This window comes from Peromyscus californicus, unplaced genomic scaffold, assembly GCF_007827085.1.
Source record: "Peromyscus californicus insignis strain IS unplaced genomic scaffold, ASM782708v3 Scaffold_9__1_contigs__length_137607984, whole genome shotgun sequence".
NCBI lineage: Eukaryota > Metazoa > Chordata > Mammalia > Rodentia > Cricetidae > Peromyscus > Peromyscus californicus.
This window is the reverse complement of record NW_026294617.1, coordinates 21,511,198-21,531,724: the sequence shown is the minus strand read 5'-3', so window position 1 is coordinate 21,531,724 and position 20,527 is coordinate 21,511,198. Positions and strand designations below refer to the sequence as shown.

Genomic DNA, 20,527 nt, shown 5'->3' with positions numbered 1-20,527 from the left:
CCTTTTAGTTTCCTGTTGTTCTTCCACAGTCTTTAACATGCAAGGAAGTTCATGATTCCACATCTCCTGCCTCCTCACTTGTGCAGCTTGCCCAACCTATCCTCACCCCTTCCAGGCTCAGGAATGATGCCCTGGTTCCCAAGGGTCCAGGGATGTGATTTCTATAACCCATCACCTCCAAGGTCATGTGGCTTTGGTTATCTCCTCCCCAAGTCTGTCTTCAAGCTGTGCTATGTAAGAAGCAATTCATCTTCATCAGACAAACCCCCTCCCCACTTCAGCTGGAACCCTCTCCACAGGGGCACACTGTGGGGCTGTGAGGACCCGATGCCATGGCAGAGCTGGCCTGCCTTGCACCTGTGAATCAGCCAGTCTTTGTCACTCTCCACTGCTCTCTGCTGCCTTATCCTTTCTCTTCCAGCTGGCAAGTGGCAGGGGCTTTCAAAATGCTTCATGAGTAATGCTCAAGGAATTAGTCTAATTGGCTCAGCGAATTCTCTCTCCTCCAGCCTCTTCTCCTTTTGGGCAATCTCATTGAGTTGCTTAAGGTAAAGCTTGGAAAGTTCTTTGGTCTCTAAATCTGAAATACTTCAAAATTTCGGGCTTTCTGTGTGGTGTTTTAAAAGTTTCAGATTTTTGAGTATTTAGGGTTTCAGGTTGTTCTGCATTGGGAGGTTCAACCATGCAATTGTACTAAATTGAATCAACTTCTCTTTCTCTCCCTCCCTCCCCCTCCCTTCTCCCCTCTCTCCTCTCCCCCACTTCTTCCCTGCCCAGCACTCACTCACTCACTTCTGGTTGCAAGCATTTTGAGTAAGGGATACTCATATCTAATAAATTCCAGGCCCAGATTTCTCCAGTTATCTAACACAGCTGTTCCTCCTGCAATCCAGAAGCAGTCAAGGACTGCCTGCTGCATCTGCTGCAGTCTGTGGTGGTTTGAATGTCACTGACCCCCATAAGCTCACAGAGAGTGGCACTATTAGGAGGTGCAGCTTTGTTGGAATAGTTGTGGCCTTGATTGAGAAAGTGTGTCACTGTGGGACAGGCTTGAGGTCTCATATATGTTCAAGCCACACCCAGTGTCTCAGTTCACTTCCTGTTGCCTGCCGATCAAGATGTAGGACTCTCAGCTCCAGCACCATGTCTGCCTGCATGCCGCCATGTACCATTATGATGACAACGGACTAAGCTTCTGAAACTATAAGCCAGCCCCAATGAAATGTTTTCCTTTATAAGAGTTGCTGGGGTCATGGTGTCTCTTCACAGCAACAGAAATCCCAAGTAAGACACAGTCACACACTGTTCAGTCTGTCTTAATGTATAGGAGTTCTCTAGCCTTTTTTTCATGATGCACACATGTGTGAATGTGTGTGTGTGTGTGTGTGTGTGTGTGTGTGTGTGTGCGTGCGCGCGCTGGACTTTGTAAGCCAGGGCCTTGCACATGCCAAGCACACACTCTACCATTATTCCACAACCCAACACCCTCATGCTACTAAGACTTTTGAAGCATCTATAAAAAACATCAAAAACAAAAACACAAAACTAGTTTTGAAATGTTAAAATGGACTTTTTTGTGTATCACTATGTAGATGGGTTTTGCCTCTGCATTTCGCACCAGCACACACCAGTAGAGCCGGAAGTGGATTTGAAGACTTCCCTTTAGATCCCCTCTGATTACAGTTGAGGAAACTAGATCTGGAATCTCTGGGAGGTGTTACATGGAGGACTGATCTGTTCTCCCAGTGCCTTCTTCCCATTACACTGTCTCAGAGGCCACTGTCTGCTGGAGAACAGGAAGCTGTAGACTTGGTTATACTCTGAGTGCATGTCTAAGATGTCACTGCTCGGTATGTCCAGGATTAACGTCTCCCGTGGAATCACTTATAAACCTGCACTCTCTCTTCCTTTCTTGTTGCTGAAGGGACTGTTTCGCACATTCACAGACACTTAGACAGGTCTATCTCAGTAGGGTCTGGCCCATCAAGACACCAGGATGCACACAGGTTGAAAGGAAAAGGAAGGAATATGCTCTGGGTTAGTTTGAAATTTGGTACTTTGAGTAACTGATTCTGAGATTTTGGGGAAATCACTAAGCAGTTTCTAAATTCTCTCTCTTTCTTAGGATCTCATCATCCAGTCTAGTCTGGCTCACAATCCTCCTGCCTCAGCCCCCTGGGTGCTTCTTTATGTATAAAATAGGACCACTAACCACTAGACGCTTACAGGTCTTATGGTTGGGACCTAACATGTCAGAAAATCTATATGAAGAAGTGGAGGAGCACTCAGGGAACACTGTAGAAGAGTGTCAACAAGTCCGTAAGAGCCAAGGGTCTGCGAACAAGTGTCTTCTGGACATGAAACTGCTCTCATGAACCCATAGCAACTATGGCTACCTGCACAAGACCTGCAGGGGATCAGGTCAGCCTGCTTTACAGCATGGATGCGGAGGGGCTCACAAGGAGTTACTGGCAGTGGATGGCCACTGAAGGAGTGAGATCATCTTTTTTTCATTGGTGTGTCTCGTGGTAGTTGACCACATTCCACACCCATGCACATGCCCACAGCTCTAATTTGATTGGGAGGGGGCATGAAGTCAGGAGAGGGATGCACTAGGTGGGGAGTTCAGGAGGATTGGAGGGAGAGGAAATGGGGGTTGGATAGGACAAAAAAAAAATACTGCATTTATTCATGGAAGTATTAAAGACTATTTTTTTTTTAATTAAGCAAATTTAGAAAGAAGCAGATTGTTGCTGTGACATCTACACCCAATGGCAGTTCAGGACCCTGAGGAGCTGGCTTACTGGAAGTGTCTGAGAAATGGGTAGAAAAGCCTGGACAGAATCTCTAAGTAGCTTGGGTGAGGAGTTCTGCTAAGGGTTTAGAAAACCAGATGCCTGACAGAAATGCAAAATGCAGACAGCAAAGACCAGGCTCATTAGGTTTCATACAGAAATTAAGAATCCATTGGTAACTGGATAGATCAACCTTTCTACATGGTGGCAAAGAGCTGGAATGCATTTAAACTATGCACTAAAACTTTGGGAGACACTGAATTTAAAGGTGACAGAAAACTAATCTAACAGGAAATCTCAAGCCACACAACATTCAGGCTGTGGCATTGAGTTGTTTGGTAATTTTAGCCAGATTAACAGTGAGAATCAGGAGCAAAAAAAACTGGACAGAAACATTTGAAAAACTTACATTTTAGCCAGAAATGGAGTATGTTGAAAATTTCTGCCAGTAAATATATAGAGATTGGCATTGTTAAGAAGAGGCCAAGGATACTGGGCATGGGTGGCACACGCCTTTAATCCCAGCACTTGGGAGGCAGGGGCAGGCGAATCTTTGTGAGTTCGAGGCCAGCCTGGTCTACAGAGTGAGTTCCAAGAAAGGCTCCAAAGCTACACAGAGAAACCCTGTCTCAAAAAACCAAAAAGAGGCCAAGGACTCTGGATTGGGACAGCAGGAAGAATATTCTGAGGGTACTCAGGAATTGACCAGGACTCCCTCCCACCCTCACAGCCCACCCCCAGCTCAAAAGTGGAACATTATAACTCTTCTCAAGAGGACACCTCTGAAAACCCAGATCGCACAGGTATGTTCAGGGCAGTTTCTCCAGAATTCTTTATCTTGTTCAACTGGTAAGGCACTCAGGAACCACTGCGGCCAAGGCTCAGATGATTTTGACCATGGGATGCTAGTTTGGCAGGCACGCAGAATGTGAGAGTTGTAGGGCCCTGGAGACTTCAGCCAAAAATTTATAAAGAGAAGTGTAGTCCACAGAGTATGTGACAGGTTCCCTGTCTCTGTGGGCAGCCCCTGACAGCCACACGTGAAGTTACGAGAGTGACGCTGAAGCTGGAGTGGAAAACCTAGAAAGTCAGACGCCAGGAACATGGGCATTGGCATGGAGAAGCTGCAGACGGCAAGCAGAGCCAGCCCAGGAGAGCTGCCATATGGGCTGCAGCCAGCAAGGCCACTGGGGTGGGAATGCCAAGGCCTGGAGCACATACCATGCCACTGTATATCCCAGGTGGCAGGCCAGGCCGTTCAGTTTTTGTCTTGCTTAGGTCTGATTCTTCCTCATTCTCTCCCTGTTTCTTCCTATGTAATGAGAATGCTTATGACATCACCTGGGAAATAAGCGGTTTAGTCTCATTTGGGTGGAGGCTCACATCTAAGTTTTCACTGTCTTGAGGAGTGTGTGGGCTCAGGCTTTTGAGCAGCGAGGACCCGTGAAAGCTTTGGAAATTCTTGGAGATGGACTCGATGCATTTTTGTGGTAGTATGGGCACACACCTGTGAATCCAGGATGCAATGTTCTATATGGGGCCTTAAATGCCTCCTTGATGCCCACATGCTAAAGACTTGGCTGCCAGCACTTGGCACTGCCGAAGGTAGTGGAGCCTTTGAGAGCACGGGGAGAGGTGAGGGCAGTGGAGGAATGCTCCTGAGGAAGACATGTGGGCCTAGCCCCTTCCTGTCTCTGCATTTGCTTCCTGGCGGTCAGAGAGTGAGTGATGTTGTCCCAGCATTACCCCTTACAACAAGGCTCTGCCTCCTCACAGCAGCTTCCCCCACAAAAAACAAAAAAAAGCCACCTGACCGAGGACCGAACCCTCTGAACCCGTGAACCAAACAACCCTTTCCACCTTCAGAGTCGCTTTCCTCAGGGACTATGCCACATGACAGAAAGCTGGAGGGACACACTGGCAGTGCATGCCATCGGCTGACGGCCACAGAGTAACACAAGCTCTTTGTACTCTCCTCCAGCCTCCATCAACTCCTAGTGTACACAGCCTCAGAGAAAACACTAGTTAGGCTTTAAAATAACCAAAGCCATATCAAGAAATGGGCTGGGCTTATGGTGTACACATTTGATCTCAGTACTTGAGAGGAAGAGGCAGGAGAGCTCTGTGAGTTCTAGGACAGCTTCAGCTACATAGAAAGATTTAAAAACCTAAAAACTAAAAAAAAATTTTTACAATATGAGAGATTTTAAATCAGAGAATATAAAGTCCACAGCTTATTTATTTACTTACTTTTTTTTTTTTTTTTGACAAGGTCTCTCTACATAGTCCTGGCTGTCCTGGAATTCACTATGATGACCAGGCTGGCCTTGAACTCACACACTTGCCTTTGCTGCCCGGGTGCTGGGATGAAAGGCATGCATCCCCACACCTGGCCACAGCTTTTAAAGGAGTCTTCTCAGAGCTATGCTGTCACTGGCAAACATGGGCGTTCTAAAGGTAAGCTGGCAACTGTGTTTACTTTCATTACTGCTACGGCCTTCTTTACTTAGGATGTTTTATTTGTAGATACCCCTCGCCTTTCAGAACAGTGTTCCTGAGCTACATGTTAGCAAGAGGCAAAACTGCCGTTGGTGCTCAAGCCTCGCCGTTACTCACTCATTATGCGGGAGGACAACTTCAGGATCTGAAAAAAAAAAAAAAAGCACAGAACATATGCACTTTAAGCAACACTGTATACAATATGGAAAGGGATGGCCACACCTGCATTGGTCCAGGAATGCAAGACAGAACTCTTTCTATGTTTTCAGAAGTCACATCTACATCATTCACAGCAACAAGGACATCGCCTAAAAACAGAAAAACAAAAGACAACTGTGTGAATACCCCAAACCAAAAAGTTCCAGAATTGCAGCATGAGAAAACAGCTATCCAGACTTCCTCAAGGGTATAATGGAAAATGTGGTACATTCAGGGACTTATCCAAGGTTATTCTGAACATTAATGACACAGCCAATCACCCAACTCGTCCACTATGCCTCCCAACACTGCACCATAACTCTCTGCAAACCATGAATACTTAAAGATATGAATATTCCTAGTCTTGGTATAACTAAGAGTTATGTGAACCCAAAGGACAAATGGAAAATTTTTTAACATAAACCAAGTATTGCACTTAACAAAATTGAATCTAACCACTCAGACCCATAGCTTTAAAAAAAATCCAGCTTCAATTTTAATTAAATCCATGTGGTAAATCCCAACGCACTGGGCTATTTGCTGCCACCATTGACTGGTGTCTACACAGCGGGCCTTCGTACAACAGCTTCCGACAGCACCAACCCGTCAAGTACGTTTTAGTCAAAATCTTCTTCCCCATGACTGTTCTTCAAACAGTCTTCTACCTAATTTCAAAATCAAAATCATTATTAAAACGAAATTTTACTTTCAAACTATTGATACATAACTCTTGCCCAAAGACAGTAAGAGACAATTAATTCTTGGGTTAAATATGAGTGATCATGGTCCACAAACTCAGATTCAGGGTGATCCAAACATGTTCTGCTGCGGAAGTGAACATAAGCCAAAATAAAAGGAAGCTGTAAATCAGCGCAGTTACCAATTCACTGGTGAGGGTCCCAGGTATGTGGGCTAGCACAGCAGGGTAGGGCAAGCCTCCATAAGTATCAGATGCTTTCTGGGGAGAGTCGGAACTTGGGGGTTAGTGGAAGCTCGTGTTTTGCTAAGAATACACTGCCAAAGCTTTAGCTGACAGTCAAAAGGCTGTACATGGGAAAGTAATGTGAGCCTAAGAGACAGATACTGGCTGGGCGACGATTAGGGCAGAGACAGTCCAAGACAACTTGGGTCTGCACCTTCAACACTCCAAATCTCCTCAATCACAAAGTTCTAACCAGTCACTCAGTCCTGTAGTCTTCAGCCAAAGGGGTAGCTTTTTCTCTGGGACCTTCAGGTTATAAGAACATAATGAAAAGTAATATCAAAGCCCCAGTAAGCTGTGTTAAAAAAAAAATCACAAATACATCTAGGACACTGTCTCGTCATTCCAAACTTTACAAGTCAAGTCCTGTCCTAAACTACTGCAGAAGAGAATCAAGACAAGAGTTTACAAAGACCAACTCTCTACTCTCAGGAAGCTTGAGGGGGCAGTGAGTGTGTAAGTGGGTTAAAAAAAATAACAACAGGTTCTGCACGTCTTACAAACGAAGGCACCAGGTCTGTCCTCTGTCTTCCTTTCAAGAGTATTTGCACAGTGAACAGCTTGAATGTCAGAGAAAATGTCTCTCTCTTGAGCACAGCTCAAGTCTGCTTACTGTACAGTATGACAAGGACACACACTCTCTCTAAATAAAATGTAAAGAAAAAAAATTGAAAAGAATGCCTCTTAAGCGAGACAGTTGTGTAGCTTGATCTGCTTAAGGGGCCCCTGGCAGTGGGACCAGGATCCATCCCTGGTGCATGAGCGGGCTTTTTGGAGTCTATTACCTATGGTGGGACACCTTGCACAGCCTTGATGCAGGGGGAGGGGCTTGGATCTGCCTCAACTGAAGGTACCAGGCTCTGCTGACACCCGGTGGGAGGCTTTACTTTGTCAGAGAAGGGAGTGGAGGGTGGGTTGGGGGTGGGGGGAGACGCTGGGGAGGGTGAGAAGAAGGAAGAGAGGGGATCTGTGGTTGGTATGTAAAATGAATAAAAAAATTTCTTAATAAAAAATATGGAAAAAAAAAAGAATGCCTCCACTGTGGTAGGCTGAGATGGTCACATAGAATCTGTGGCTTACTAGTACACAACTTCACCCCTCAGTAGATTAGTTCTGGAGCCTCTGCCGGCCTTATTGCTCCAGCTATGACTATTTTTGAACACTAAGTCATCTTTACTATGTTCACCAAAATGAAGAATGAGATGTTTTTATACTTTTAAGCCTCTCAAGCAGCAAACATTTTTGTGCTGGTACATAGTTTATAGAACTGTAATTTTATTGGTCAAATGACGTAACTTATAACGTCAATATCCATACACTTGTTTGACATTTTTGTGCTTAAAATTTTTAAAACACTAACTTGTGTCTCAATAAACATTTTTGTGCCCACAGTTTTTCTTCCTCCATTTGTGTGTGTGATATATGCACACGTGTATTTGAGTCTGTGTACCAATGTGAACAATGTTCTGCTCTGTCACTGCCTGCCATATTCCCTTGTGACAGGCTCTTACTGAACCTGGAGCTAGGCCTGGCAGCCAGCCCCAGAGATCCTCCTGCCTCCCATACCAATGGGGTTACAAGGGCATCTGGGAGCAATGCCTCCATTTTTTTTTTTTTAAATGTGGATACTGGATGTTTGAACTCAGGTCCTCATGTTCCTAGCTCCTTTTTTTCTATTTTAATCTAGCTTTACAAACTTCTTCTGTTAAGGACCATACAGAAAACATTTCATGCTTCGGTAGATAAATGGTCTGTGTTCAACTGCCCAACTCTTCCACTAGCTCCATCCTGAACTCAGCCACAGACAACAGGTAAAGAGGTGGGCTGTGTGCAATAATATTTTATTCACCCACCTTTGGGTTCCAAAGATGTTTCCTATGCTGTACATTATTTAAGCCTTTTAGACAAGCTGTATAAACACAGGCGGTAAGCCTGATGTGACCTACCAGCTTTAATTTGCCTATCCGTTCTGAACGGTTTTTCAAGATAAATGTCCAGAAATGAAGTCAATGGGTTAAATTATACACTGTTGCAGAGTGATACTCATGTCTAAATTATATTTTGAATAGCATAAACAATTTCTTTTCCTCTTTTTTTTTCATCAATGAGAAATAAATCCTTTGGTGCTGTCTCCATCTATAGAAGCAACCAACACAGCAGGCCAGAGAGTCTGAGTGGGGATGAGAACATGGGCCCAGGTCTAACAGTGAGGAGCAGTTTGCTCCTGAATAGCGGCTGTAAATGCCTCTGTCCCACTTCTGCAGAAGGAAGTACCTGCAGCAGCGGCTTCCCAGGGAGGAGACACTAAAATCCTGTCCTTCCAACAAACAGTGCTCTAGCCTCTTCCTGATAGCAGGAAAGCATGAGAAGAGAAACACTGTGGGGAACAGAACAGGATAGAGAGAGATGCTGTCTGTAAGAAAGTCTGGGGGTCACAAGGAGTACAAACAGGGAAATAAAAACCCATTCCAAAAAGAAGATGAAAATTCATAGAGAACAACATATTAGGTGTTCATAAAACCAAACCCATCTTTTACAAAAACATTTCAAATATTTCAGTTGGAAAAAAAGATTCAACAACAATGCAATAAAAAAAAAGTCTATATAAAATGGAATATTAGCCAAGCATGGTAGACTGTTGTTGGTTGTTTTTTACTCTTAGCTCTTTGAGGGCCCACCACCCAGCTCCCAAATAAATCACATGGAGGCTTGTTCTTACTTATAAATGCCTGGTCTTAGCTTGGCTTGATTCTTGCCAGCTTTTCTTAACTTTAAATTATCCCATCTACCTCTTGCCTCTGGGCTTTTTCCTTTCCTAACTTCTGTATATCTTACTTTCACTCTTATTCTGTGGCTGACCCCTAGCATCCTCCTCTCCTTGTTCACTTGCTCTTTCTTCTCCCAGATTTCTTCTCCTATTTATTCTCTCTGCCTGCCAGCCCCACCTATCCTTTCTCCTGCCTTGCTATCGGCCATTCAGCACTTTATTAGGGCATCAGGTGTTTTAGACATGCAAAGTAATACAGCTTCACAGAGTTAAACAAATGCAACATAAAAGAATGCAACACATCTTTGTATCATTAAACAAATATTCCACAGCATAAACAAATGTAACACATCTTAAAATAATATTCTACAAAAGTAGATATGCCTATAATCGTATCACTTGAGGGCTGAGGCAGGAGGACTGTAGGTCTGAGATCAGCCTGTACTAGGGGGTGAATTCTAGGTTAGCTTGGGCTACACAGTGAGAACCGGACTCAAGAAAACACCAGAACTAAACATAACAACAATGCCAAGGAATTCTACATGGCAGCCACATGGAACTTCCCTTTCTTTCTCTTATAAAGAAGACATCGCTGTGTGTGGGGTGGGGGGCTGCATGCAAGCCACAGTATACACATGAAGGTCGCAGGACAACATTGGATGCTGGTCCTTGCCTTCCACTTTGCTTGAGACAGGGCCTCTTGTTCACGACTGCTGCACATGCCAGACTAGCTGGCCATGAGCTTCCAGGGACCCCTGTCTCAACCTCCCTCCTGGCACAGGAGCACTAAGATCACCCATGGATACCGCTGCATTTGGCTTTACACGGGTGCTGGGGATCTGAACACACGACCTCACACAGCAAGAGCCTGAGCCAATTCCACAGCCCAACAGAGATATACTTCTCAGAGATGTAGTTTGAATCACAGAAAAGACACAGGGAATGTATATAATGAGATACAAGAGAATACATACATACATACACACACACACACATATATATTCACACACATACATACACACACACACACACACACACACACACACACACACACACACACACTCCCATTCACATAAAGTTGAAGAACAAGCTAAATCAATTCTGTTCACGGAAGGCTCAAGGCTGCCTTATGAAGGAATGCTGACCGACCTTTAACCATCTAGGTACTGAAAATGTTGACTCTTGACCCAAGAAGGCAGTTAAACAGGACAATGCACACATCAAAATGATCAATGTACACTTATGAATGGATATCATACCTCAAAAACATTTCTGAAAAATGAGCACACATCTTCAAAAAAATTAAAGAAAAACATAAGCTATATATGTCATAGAAAACAAATCCACAGTTGAGGACTTAAGAAACGATACAAAACAGCTTGGAATTAAAATCTTCATTCTTTATCAGAAAGTGCCTTCACAGGAGGGTGGAGAGGAGAGTAATCTGGAAAATTCATGTGTGAAATGAGCATGATGGTGTATATTTGTAATCCCAACACTTGGGAGGCTGAGGCAGGAGAATAAAATGCTTCAGATCCACCTATAGACTACATAGTAAAGTCTTGTCTCAAAAAACAATAAAAAACAATGAATAGATAAATATTATTTATAAATAGATAATGTATGATTTCTTTCTCTCCTTTCTTATCTTTAAAAAAAATCCAGTTATCCACCTGCCCCGACTCCCAGAAGCCAACAAGATGGTGGAAGTGGAGCAGAAGAAGAAACAGAGAGTCTGCAAGTTCACCTACATGCTATGGACCTGAACCAGCTGCTGGCTATCTCCTATGAGCAGCTGATGCAGTTGGACAGCTCCCATCTGAGGCCGCTTGCTCAGAAGCAGGACTCCCTACTTAAGTGCCTGAGAAAGGCCAAGAAGGAGGTGCCACCCATGGAGAAGCCCTAGGTGGTAAAGACTCACCTGAGGAACTCAATCATCCTGCCCCAAATGGGAGAAAGTATGGTGGGCATGTATGATGGCAAGACTTTCAGCCAGGTGGAAATCAAGCTAGAGATGAGTTCTCCATCACTTACAAGCCCATGAAGTGCAGCAGACCTGGCACTGGTACCACCCACCCCTCCTGCTTCATCCCCTTCAAGAAGGCACGGCCAAAAGACTCAGGTTTAGTCCCTGAGGGAAAAGAAATCCAGTTATGACCAAAAATGAGTAATATTGGAGAAAAAAGCCCCACCAAGGCAGTATAGGTAAGAGAGTAAATTCTGTTTGCTCCAGTCTGAAGATGCCAGCTGGCTAGCGCTTTCAGCTGATTGACAAGCTTTAAGAAAACACCTAGAAACAGAAATGTAGGTGGCACCTCCCCCAAAGGACAGAAAGTTTCCGAGACAAAGCAAAGAAAATAAATGCAGGATAGGCTCTGTTGTTGTGAAAGGACACAAGAGAAACATCACTGGCCTGTCTTACTAGTGACAACAGGCAGTTTCAGCAGACAAGCCGCACTCACAGAGAGAGGCCAGCAATCAAGATGTGTGTGCGCACATCGCCACAGTAGACAACTAACTGTGCAGAGTGTCCTAACTGTGGTCACCTAAATACCGAGGCCGACAACCTCAATCACTGATGGAGCTAAGATCCTGAGAGATCTCATGTCATCAAATGCAGACACAGGAAAAAGATACCTTTTTATTGGTTAAGGAAAATGTGAGCCAGGTTTTATAGCACATGCCTGTAATCCTAGCTTTTGGGATGTGCAGGCAGGAGACTCAGGAGTTCAAGGCCAGCACTGTGTACACATGTGAGGAAGGCTCCATGTGTTTATGCGCATACCCAATGTTTGCATGCAAAGCTAACTTAGTAACAGTGCATCCCCTTGGAGCCTAATCTGAAAAATAAATAAAATGAATTGAAACTTTCTAAGAGGTGTTATGTAATTTATATCGCTAGTATTAGAGATAATGGATAAGTGTGTGTCAGGGGAACATAACCATAAAAACCACACAGACACACAAAAACAATCCAAGACATTATATAAAACACTGTTGACACTTTAAAATAGTAGATTGAAAAATAACTAAAGATTCAGAAACAAAATCCCCCTAAAGCTGAAAAGAATATCTGGCATATAAAGAAGTATACAACATGGACAGATTATGGACAACAGCTTGGCGGTTACCCCTGGTTTTTCATGATCACAAGCGTATCTGAGGGTCTTGAATTGTGAAAAACAGCAGTTTGTTTTATTCAAGGGCGCAGTCCTTGAAGTCCATGCACAGTCTCTGCATGGGGTTGCTCTTTCTGAAGCTCCTCGAATCCACATATACCAACACGGACATTCTGAATTAAATGTTCCTATCCTCAGCTCTCCCTGGAGGATGTGGGAAGCCTTTCCACATGCACTTGTATCCAGACCACACATCTGGCAGAACAGCAATGAGATGGAACAGCACTCTTGCTGCCTGAGTGTCTTTCTATACTGCCATGCACTTCCTAAGTGGTCAGTAACTTCGCTGGCTTCCTCGAACTAGGTGTTCATCCACTAAAAGCTCCTGGAGCTGCAGCAGCTAGATGAATGCCAGTGCAGACAGATGAAACACTGGAAGGTCAAGCCTTTCCCCAGAATTCAATGTTCTACCTTCCTTGTGTGGCCTTTTCTCCATAATAAGTGCATGCGTGTGTATATGTGTGTGTGTGTTATGTGCACAAGTGTGTGGGAGTTGGTTCCCTGTATATGTAGAGGCTAGACAAGAAGTTGGTGTCTTCCTCTATCACTCTCTGCCTGAGACAGGGTCCCTCACTGAATCACAGCTGCTGTTTTGGCTAGGCCACATCACATTGTAAGATAATGTGGAGATGCATTTTGGAATCCACGCTCTGAGAGATATGCTGACATGTCTCCTTAGAACTAGCTTTGTGATGTTCTGTCATATCATCCGTCACGCTGTGACACTGTCTGCCTATTTCTAACATGCTTCTTCCATGACTACACGAGCTCTTTACATAAGCAGTCACAGTATCACTGTAATCTTCGCATGCCTGACACTTAATAGACACTCAAATGTGTTCTGAATCGATGAACAAACAATGAAATTTAGACTTCGACTCAGACACATTTTAAAATGTTTCTAAAACTCCTGTTTTAAGCTGGGTCAGCTGAAAAGACTGGCACATTTTCGGATGGTTACAAGTTTGAAGTTTTGTTAAGGATGCGCTTTCAGAGCCAGGGAGATGTTCGGTGAGTAAACGCACTTGCCAACAAGCCTGGTGAGTTGAGGTCCAAGCCCAGAAACCCACATGATGGCAGGAGAGACCCACGCCCACAAGCTGTCCTCTGACCTCCACACATGTCAGCTACATGTGCCCAGGCACAAACAAATAAATAACTGTAAAAAAGGATATATTTTCACATTTGATTAGCCTATCATTATAAAGTAGAATAAGGTTGCTAATTAACATGAACATTATATCACATAGCTTAAAATCAGCAACGCAAAAATACGCATCTTAATATGTCCAAAATAACTCGTTTTTTCCTCTCAAAACTGGGATATTTTAGAGAAGTGCCCTTACAAAGGAACTTATGTATAATACCACTGTCATTAAGAAGGTCAACTGAAACAGTCTACAGCCGCTCCAAGAACTTGGTGTCCTCAAGTACAAACATACAATTTAAAAGTATTTTTATTCATAAATTACATATTTTTGTATCATGTTATTGGATACAGCTGTTTCAGCCTAAATGATCACTGTATAATCAACTTATTTTCTTCTCTTTGTCAGCAACCATAAGCAAGATGAAATAAAATTATATTTTTCAAAACCTACAATGAGCTAGGCTGCTCTTGGTCTGAACTAGCTGCGCATGTCTCTGTTACACGGAAGTACTTCTTTTCTGACCATTTGGACCAGCTTTACAGGGAGACTGTAAATTCTGCCTTCTACGCCATGGTCACGGGACACTGCCCTTAACCACGCACCTCTGCAAACAAGGGCCGGAGCTGCTGCAGCACTTACCAACCAGGACCTGACCGCTCTTCATGGCAGAGCCTCCTGGCAGCAGGCCGTGCACCACGAGCCTCTCTCCGTCGGCCTGCTTCCCACTCCTTTTCCAACTCCACTTGGTCTGATGGACGATTCCCACCAGCACTTCCAGGAGTTTGGGCTGCTCCCTGGCTTTGATGACCGTCAGCTTTTTGGGGTTGATATAGACACTCACATCCTTGTACCGCTGCTGCACGGTGACTCCGGTCTTTTGGTTGGACTGATGCTTCAGAATGGACACCGGCCCATTGTCATTGCTGCTCTTTTTGTGGTAGCGCTTAGGTAAAAGTCTTTTGCTTTTCAGGATCTTGGTGAAGCGCTTGAGCTTGGGTTCATACTTCTTCCTTTCTCTGGAATCATCCTCTTCAATGATGACCTCCTTCTCACTGAACCTGACATGGTTCACGGTCTGTGTCTCCGGAAGGAGGCTTTCCTCCTCATCCTCACTCAGTTCCAGGTAGAACAGCTCTCCATTCCTCTGCACACTGTCCAGCCACTCAGGCTCCAGATCACTGTGTGAGAGAAGAAAGGTCACCTGAATGATCATCCAACATGAGAAAGACAGCTCCACCTTCCTGTGTGGGAGGGCAGTACACTTGGTAATAGAGATGGAGTGGGGTTAGAGTTTTAAAGAATGGGGAATAGAATCAAACAGGCAGAGTGATACCAAAGAAAACCAAAAAAAGGGGAATGGAAAGAATCTTTTCTGCAATCTATTGGGCTTCTTTTTAAAAGAAAAACGAATTCAGGCTAACACCTGTAATTCCAGCACTTAGGAAACATAGGCAAGGAGGATAGACATGAATTCAAGGTTAGCCTGGGCTACACAGTGAGTTCCAGGCTACAAAGTGAGACTCTGTCTCAAAAAACAAAAACAAAGCAAAACAAGAACAACAAAATGGTTCCGTGGGTAAAGTACTTGCTGCACAACCATGAGGACCTGAGTTCAGTTCCCCAGCACCCACAGAAAAGCCAGACTCGGGGACGATGTTGCATAGTAGTGTCCTCTGAAATGACAAGCTCCCCTTAGGAGGGATGAGGAGGCTCACAAGATTCAGGAGATAAAGAAAATGTCACACATCTGGGAAAGCAAAAACTTGAAAATTCTAGAAGGCCCAGCTTTACAGAAAGAGCAGGAACTGCCTGGGAGGAAGGTCTAAACAGCAGCCGTAGAGGGGAGATGCCTGGGCCTGTGGAGTTGCCTACATGCTGTGTAGGGGGGAGATGCTTGGGCCTGTGGAGTTGCCTACATGCTGCAGAAGGGAGATGCTTGGGCCTGGGGAGTTGCCTACATGCGTTCAGGGGGGAGATGCTTGGGCCTGGGGAGTTGCCTACATTCTACAGATGGGAGATGCTTGGGCCTGGGGAGTTGCCTACATGCTGCAGAAGGGAGATGCTTGGGCCTGGGGAGTTGCCTACATGCTGTGCAGACGGCTCTAGGACTGCAGCTTCTGAGTCTACACACTTGCTTCTGAGTTGTCCCTGCTACTTGTAAGTAAACTCTTAAAACTCCTGTTAGTAACCCCCACAAACCCCACTGATTCACCAAGTTAGACACTGCTGTGTACTCTGCTATGGGTTCCCTTTCTGCAGTGAGTAAATACATATGTGTTGTGTCTTTGAAAAATCCCTCACACAACAACATGGCAGCACGTGTCTAGCTCAAAGGGTGAGTTCCAGGTTCAGTGAGAGACTCTGTCTCAAAAAATAAGGTAGAGTGCAATAAAGGACCACCAATTTCAACCTCTGGTCTGTACATGTGCACACCTGGGCAATCACACCCATTCACAAATGTGCCTGTACACACACACACACACACACACACACACCACTAATCCAGCCACTGTGTGGTTATAGATCACTTTGGACATCTCAGAATTTGCATTTGTCATTGAAAGTGTGACTGAATCCACAGAAGCCAGCTATCTGGAAACCACAGGTAAATGTTCTATCTGCATGAGGAGCGCTTGGGACCACTTCAGGTTAGAGTAAAGCTACGCATCATGTACTTTGTTTAGATAACAATTTTCAGAAAAGCAGCATTCATCTTTCCACAAACTGCAACCATGCCTGAAACCAGCCAGTTATAATCATAGTTCGTTTTGAACCTAGCTGTAACCTATAATTTCTGCACAACTCCTCATTAGCAGTAATAGTAAGAAAAAGTAAAGCCCACACTTTACATAATTCATCCTGTGGCTGCAAAAGAGGATAGGTGAGAAGTTGGTTGGTAAATACCCAACAGCAACAACACCCACATTGTGGCAGTCAACTGATCGCTCTGTCCTGTTGGAGCGATGGTCTGCCTTCCGAGCTGCCGTTCTTTAAAGTGACAGTGGTTTGTCAGTGTCAATCCGCCATGTGGGGACAGTCTTAAGCTGAGCATCCTGGTAGGAAAGAGTATAATCTGTGTTCTAATCATCTAATCACCCAACAGAAGTCTTCTTTGCTCTTGAGTGATTATTAGCAACTCTGCTTCTTTAATTAAAATTTTGTCAAATACTGAATGTCATGAAAATCAGTTTCCAAAATATCCTATCCTATTACTGCCGTGGTCTATATAGCTGGTTAGTAACACAGACTTTTCAAGTGTTAGCCATAAAAAATAAAGAAAGAAAGATACAGGTGGCTCAAAACACCAAAACTAACACTTCACTGGTCTAGTTGGTTCCCAATACTTGGCATCACTTTAGATGTCCAGTGTCACTAGTCACATATGTCAGCTGCTTCAACCTCACCTACCCTTGGAAGTTAGTGTTTAACACTTCATAGCTAGCTCTGCTCTGAAGATTCCAAATAGCTGTGTGCCTACGGTAAGCCTTTAGGTGAGAAGTGAACAATAATCTTAACTGGCACATTGTGGACAGCAGAATCAGGTTTCGCTATGGCTTGATGTGAAGTGTCCCCAAAACACTTAGGTGCTAATGTTTGGTCCCGGGCAGTGGGCTACAGAGAGGAGCTCAGGAGAGTACCATGCACTGATGAATTCACAGGTGAAAAGGCTGTTAGGAGGGAGGCGGCCACTGTGGCTGCCATGAGGTGAGCAGCTTCCCTCTGCCATCTTGGACTGTTTCAATGGCAGGCCCAGATAAAAGCCAAGCAACCATTTCTTTGAAATCAGGATCCAAAGCAAATCCTTCCTCAATTAACTAACTTGTCACAGTGCTGAGAGGTGACTGATGCCTAGTAACTGAGATGCATATCAATGACAAATGGTTTGTCTGCTTTCACATCATCCTTTTAGTTCGCTATGTTCTTTGTGTTAGGCTCATGAGCGCTTTTTCACTAGCTAAGTATAAGGCTGGCTCATCTTAACCTTTAAAATCTGAACATGAATTCACCTTTTAGTTATAATTTAAAGATCTATGTGGGCAGAAAATGTAGCAAGTACCCAGGGCCAGGGGGCACTGTGGTCAACAAAAACACCTCTGCTGTGATATCGAGCTGGCTCAGCAGATGAAAGTGCTCGCTGCCAAGCCTGACAACATGAGTTGGTTCCTGGGATCCACATGGTAGGAGAAGACAACGGACTCCACAAAGCTGTTCTCTGTTCTTCACACGTGCTACATGGCACATACACACTTGTAAATATACACAATAATAATAAATAAAACACAAAGTTAAAAAAAACAAAGGTTTGTTTTGTGGGGAAGAGAAGCCGAGAAGGAACCCATGGTGATGCATATGGGAGGTACAAGACAGAGAGATCTAAAAGGGGAAATGGTAGGGCAGAGTTAGGGAGCAAAAGAGAAACAAGACTTAACAGCTGGCTCCCACAGAACAGGGCAAAGGGCAGGCATCACCATATCTAAGAAATGGATGCTGAGAGACCAAGCAAGGGCTGAGAAACTGTCACAAACCACAGGAGACTAAGGAGAACTGATGACGAGCAGCAACATGATATGCTGGGTGGAATCCTGGAACCAAAATGGAACAGTAATAGAAGAGCGGTAACATCTAAATGAAGTCTGGAGTCAGCTCACAGACCAACAGTAACTTCTTACTGGCAAGCGAGTAAGTAACAGCTGGGTAAGATGTTAACATCACAGAGAACAGGGCTGTTTGGGAGCACAGGAGCACCTCTGAAACTTTCTATAAGTCAAAACTTAACCCATATAAAAAAAATTAGAAAAGGAATTAAATCTAGCTGTTTCAATCCACATTTTTGTAGTGCACAGACCTCAGGAGTTAGAAATAAGGTACTTTTAACATCTCTGAGACTCCATGGCACAAGCTAGGAAGTTCTCACTGTGTAATGTTTTCTTGTGAGAGTCAATAATGTTCATTTACTTTTTTCTAGTCAGAAACAGCCTTAGGTTTATAGTTGCAGAAAAGGTCTGAGGGTGCTTTAATTGGTTCCCAAGACCAAAAGTATATAGGAGCAGCATCCTGCCCAGAGAAAAATTCATTAATGTGAAAATTAGCACATCCACTTACAGCTGTACCATAACGTATCAAAGGAAATGGACTTGAGAAAATGCTAGTAGCTCCCAATTCCTAATGTATTCCAAAATCCTGGGTTTATAGGTGTCGTGGTTTGAATAGGAATGGCACCCATAGACTCATGCATTTGAATGCTTAGGGAGTGCTGCTATTTGAGGTCTCATATGCTCAAGCTCTGCCCAGTGTAGTACACAGTTCTCCTGCTGCCTGTGGATCAAGATGTAGAACTCTCAGCTCCTTCTCCATCATCATGCCTGCCTGCATACTGCCATGCTTCTCACCATGTCAATAATAGACCAAACCTGAAACTGTAAGCCAGCCCCAATTAAATGTTTTCTAAGAGTTGCCATGGTCATGGTGTCTCTTCACAGCAACAGAAACCCTAAGACACAGAAAACATTTTATTTTCCCTTTCTGAAAGTTACATGACTCTCTTAGGTCTTCATTTGCATTAATGCCAAGATTTTTTTTTAATTCTTTGAAATAGTCTGGCAATTTCCTTAACCACTTCAAGAAGATCCACAAAGTATGTATCCTGATCTGCACATTTCCTCATTTAAGTAAAATGGATGTTTGTGCTACCCCAAATAATTACACCCTCATCCTCTTGAGAAAAGTACAATGCATTTTACCAAAGTGGTCACCATGTAGTTATGTGATATCAACAGGTATAACAGCAGGACAAGTGTAGACGCACAGAAAAACCACACAGAATAGAAAACAAAACAAAACAAATGGTGATGAGGTGATGGTTGTCTCAACTGTAAACCTGATGGGGTCTGTCCTAGATGCAATCCTGTGGCTGTGATAAAACACCCTGACAAAAACAACGTAAGGGAGAAAGGTCACAGTTCCAGAGGGACAGAGTTCATCACAGCAGGATGACATGGTAACAGGAAGGAAGGCAGGAGCAGGAAGCTGGCTGATCATAATGAATTTACATATAGGAAGCAAAGAGAGCATCACCAGCTGGATACCAGGTGTTTAAAGACATGAGCCTATGGGGAACATTTCATATTCAAAACACAAGAGGATCTAGAATTCCTGGGAGACAAGTCTTTGGGCATGCCTGTGAATGACTATCTAGGCTAGCCTCTGGGCATGCCTGTGACTATCTAGATTAGGTCAGCCTCTGGGCATGCCTGTGACTATCTAGATTAGGCTAGCCTCTGGGCATGCCTGTGAGGGATTATAAGCATTAGGTTAACTGATGCACAAAGATCTACTGTAAATGTGGGTGTCACCATTCCATGAGCTTGGGGTTTGGACTGAATAAAGAGGAGAAAAGCTGGCTGAGCATTCACTGATCTCTGATCCTTGACCGACCATGGAAGCAAGACCAGCTGCCTCAAGTACGTGCTACTATGACTTCTCTCCCATGGTGGGCTGTTCTCTCAAACTATAAACCAAATAAGGCCTCCCTTCTTTAAGTTGTCAGGTATACTGTTACAGCAATGAGACAAGTACCTAACACACCATGGGATTAGTATGAATTCTATCTGGCATGTGTTCAGTAGGTGCCAGTCTGCCTAGGCTTTTCTGTGGTTCCCTGGTAACATCTGAATTTCACCTCTGACAGTCTTCTAACGGAAAACCATCATGCTAGATGTTGTAGCAGCTTCAATGTGGCAACCTCAGGTAAGCTCTTCTAGCCTCAGTCACCATGGGCACAACAGAAAAGCATGTCTGAGAAGACAGGGAGCAGCTGAACCCATGACTAAGCACTCACTGAGTGTGGTATATTTCTGCACCAGGAGCACAGCTCCACTGAAGCTATGACAATAGTGACCCCGTCCCCACTTCCCATCCTGCAGCCAATGGGCACACCTACATACGGCTAAGTTGGA

The 20,527-nt window shown here is 44.1% G+C and overlaps 1 protein-coding gene and 1 pseudogene across 3 annotated transcripts in view; one reads left to right on the top strand and one right to left on the bottom strand.

The window, feature by feature from the left end:
- The window catches only part of Intu (inturned planar cell polarity protein), a 76,957-nt gene that overhangs the window by 40,906 nt on the left and 15,524 nt on the right, over positions 1 to 20,527 (bottom strand). For all 3 annotated transcript variants that reach the window (XM_052730668.1, XM_052730666.1, XM_052730667.1), the window contains exons 2-3: positions 14,211 to 14,749; positions 5,517 to 5,602 (exon numbers count right to left, since the gene is read on the bottom strand). In XM_052730668.1, the coding sequence (XP_052586628.1) occupies positions 5,517 to 5,602; positions 14,211 to 14,749 (625 nt within the window). The remainder of the gene's footprint in view (positions 1 to 5,516; positions 5,603 to 14,210; positions 14,750 to 20,527) is intronic.
- LOC128105834 (40S ribosomal protein S15-like) lies at positions 10,942 to 11,398 on the top strand (annotated as a pseudogene).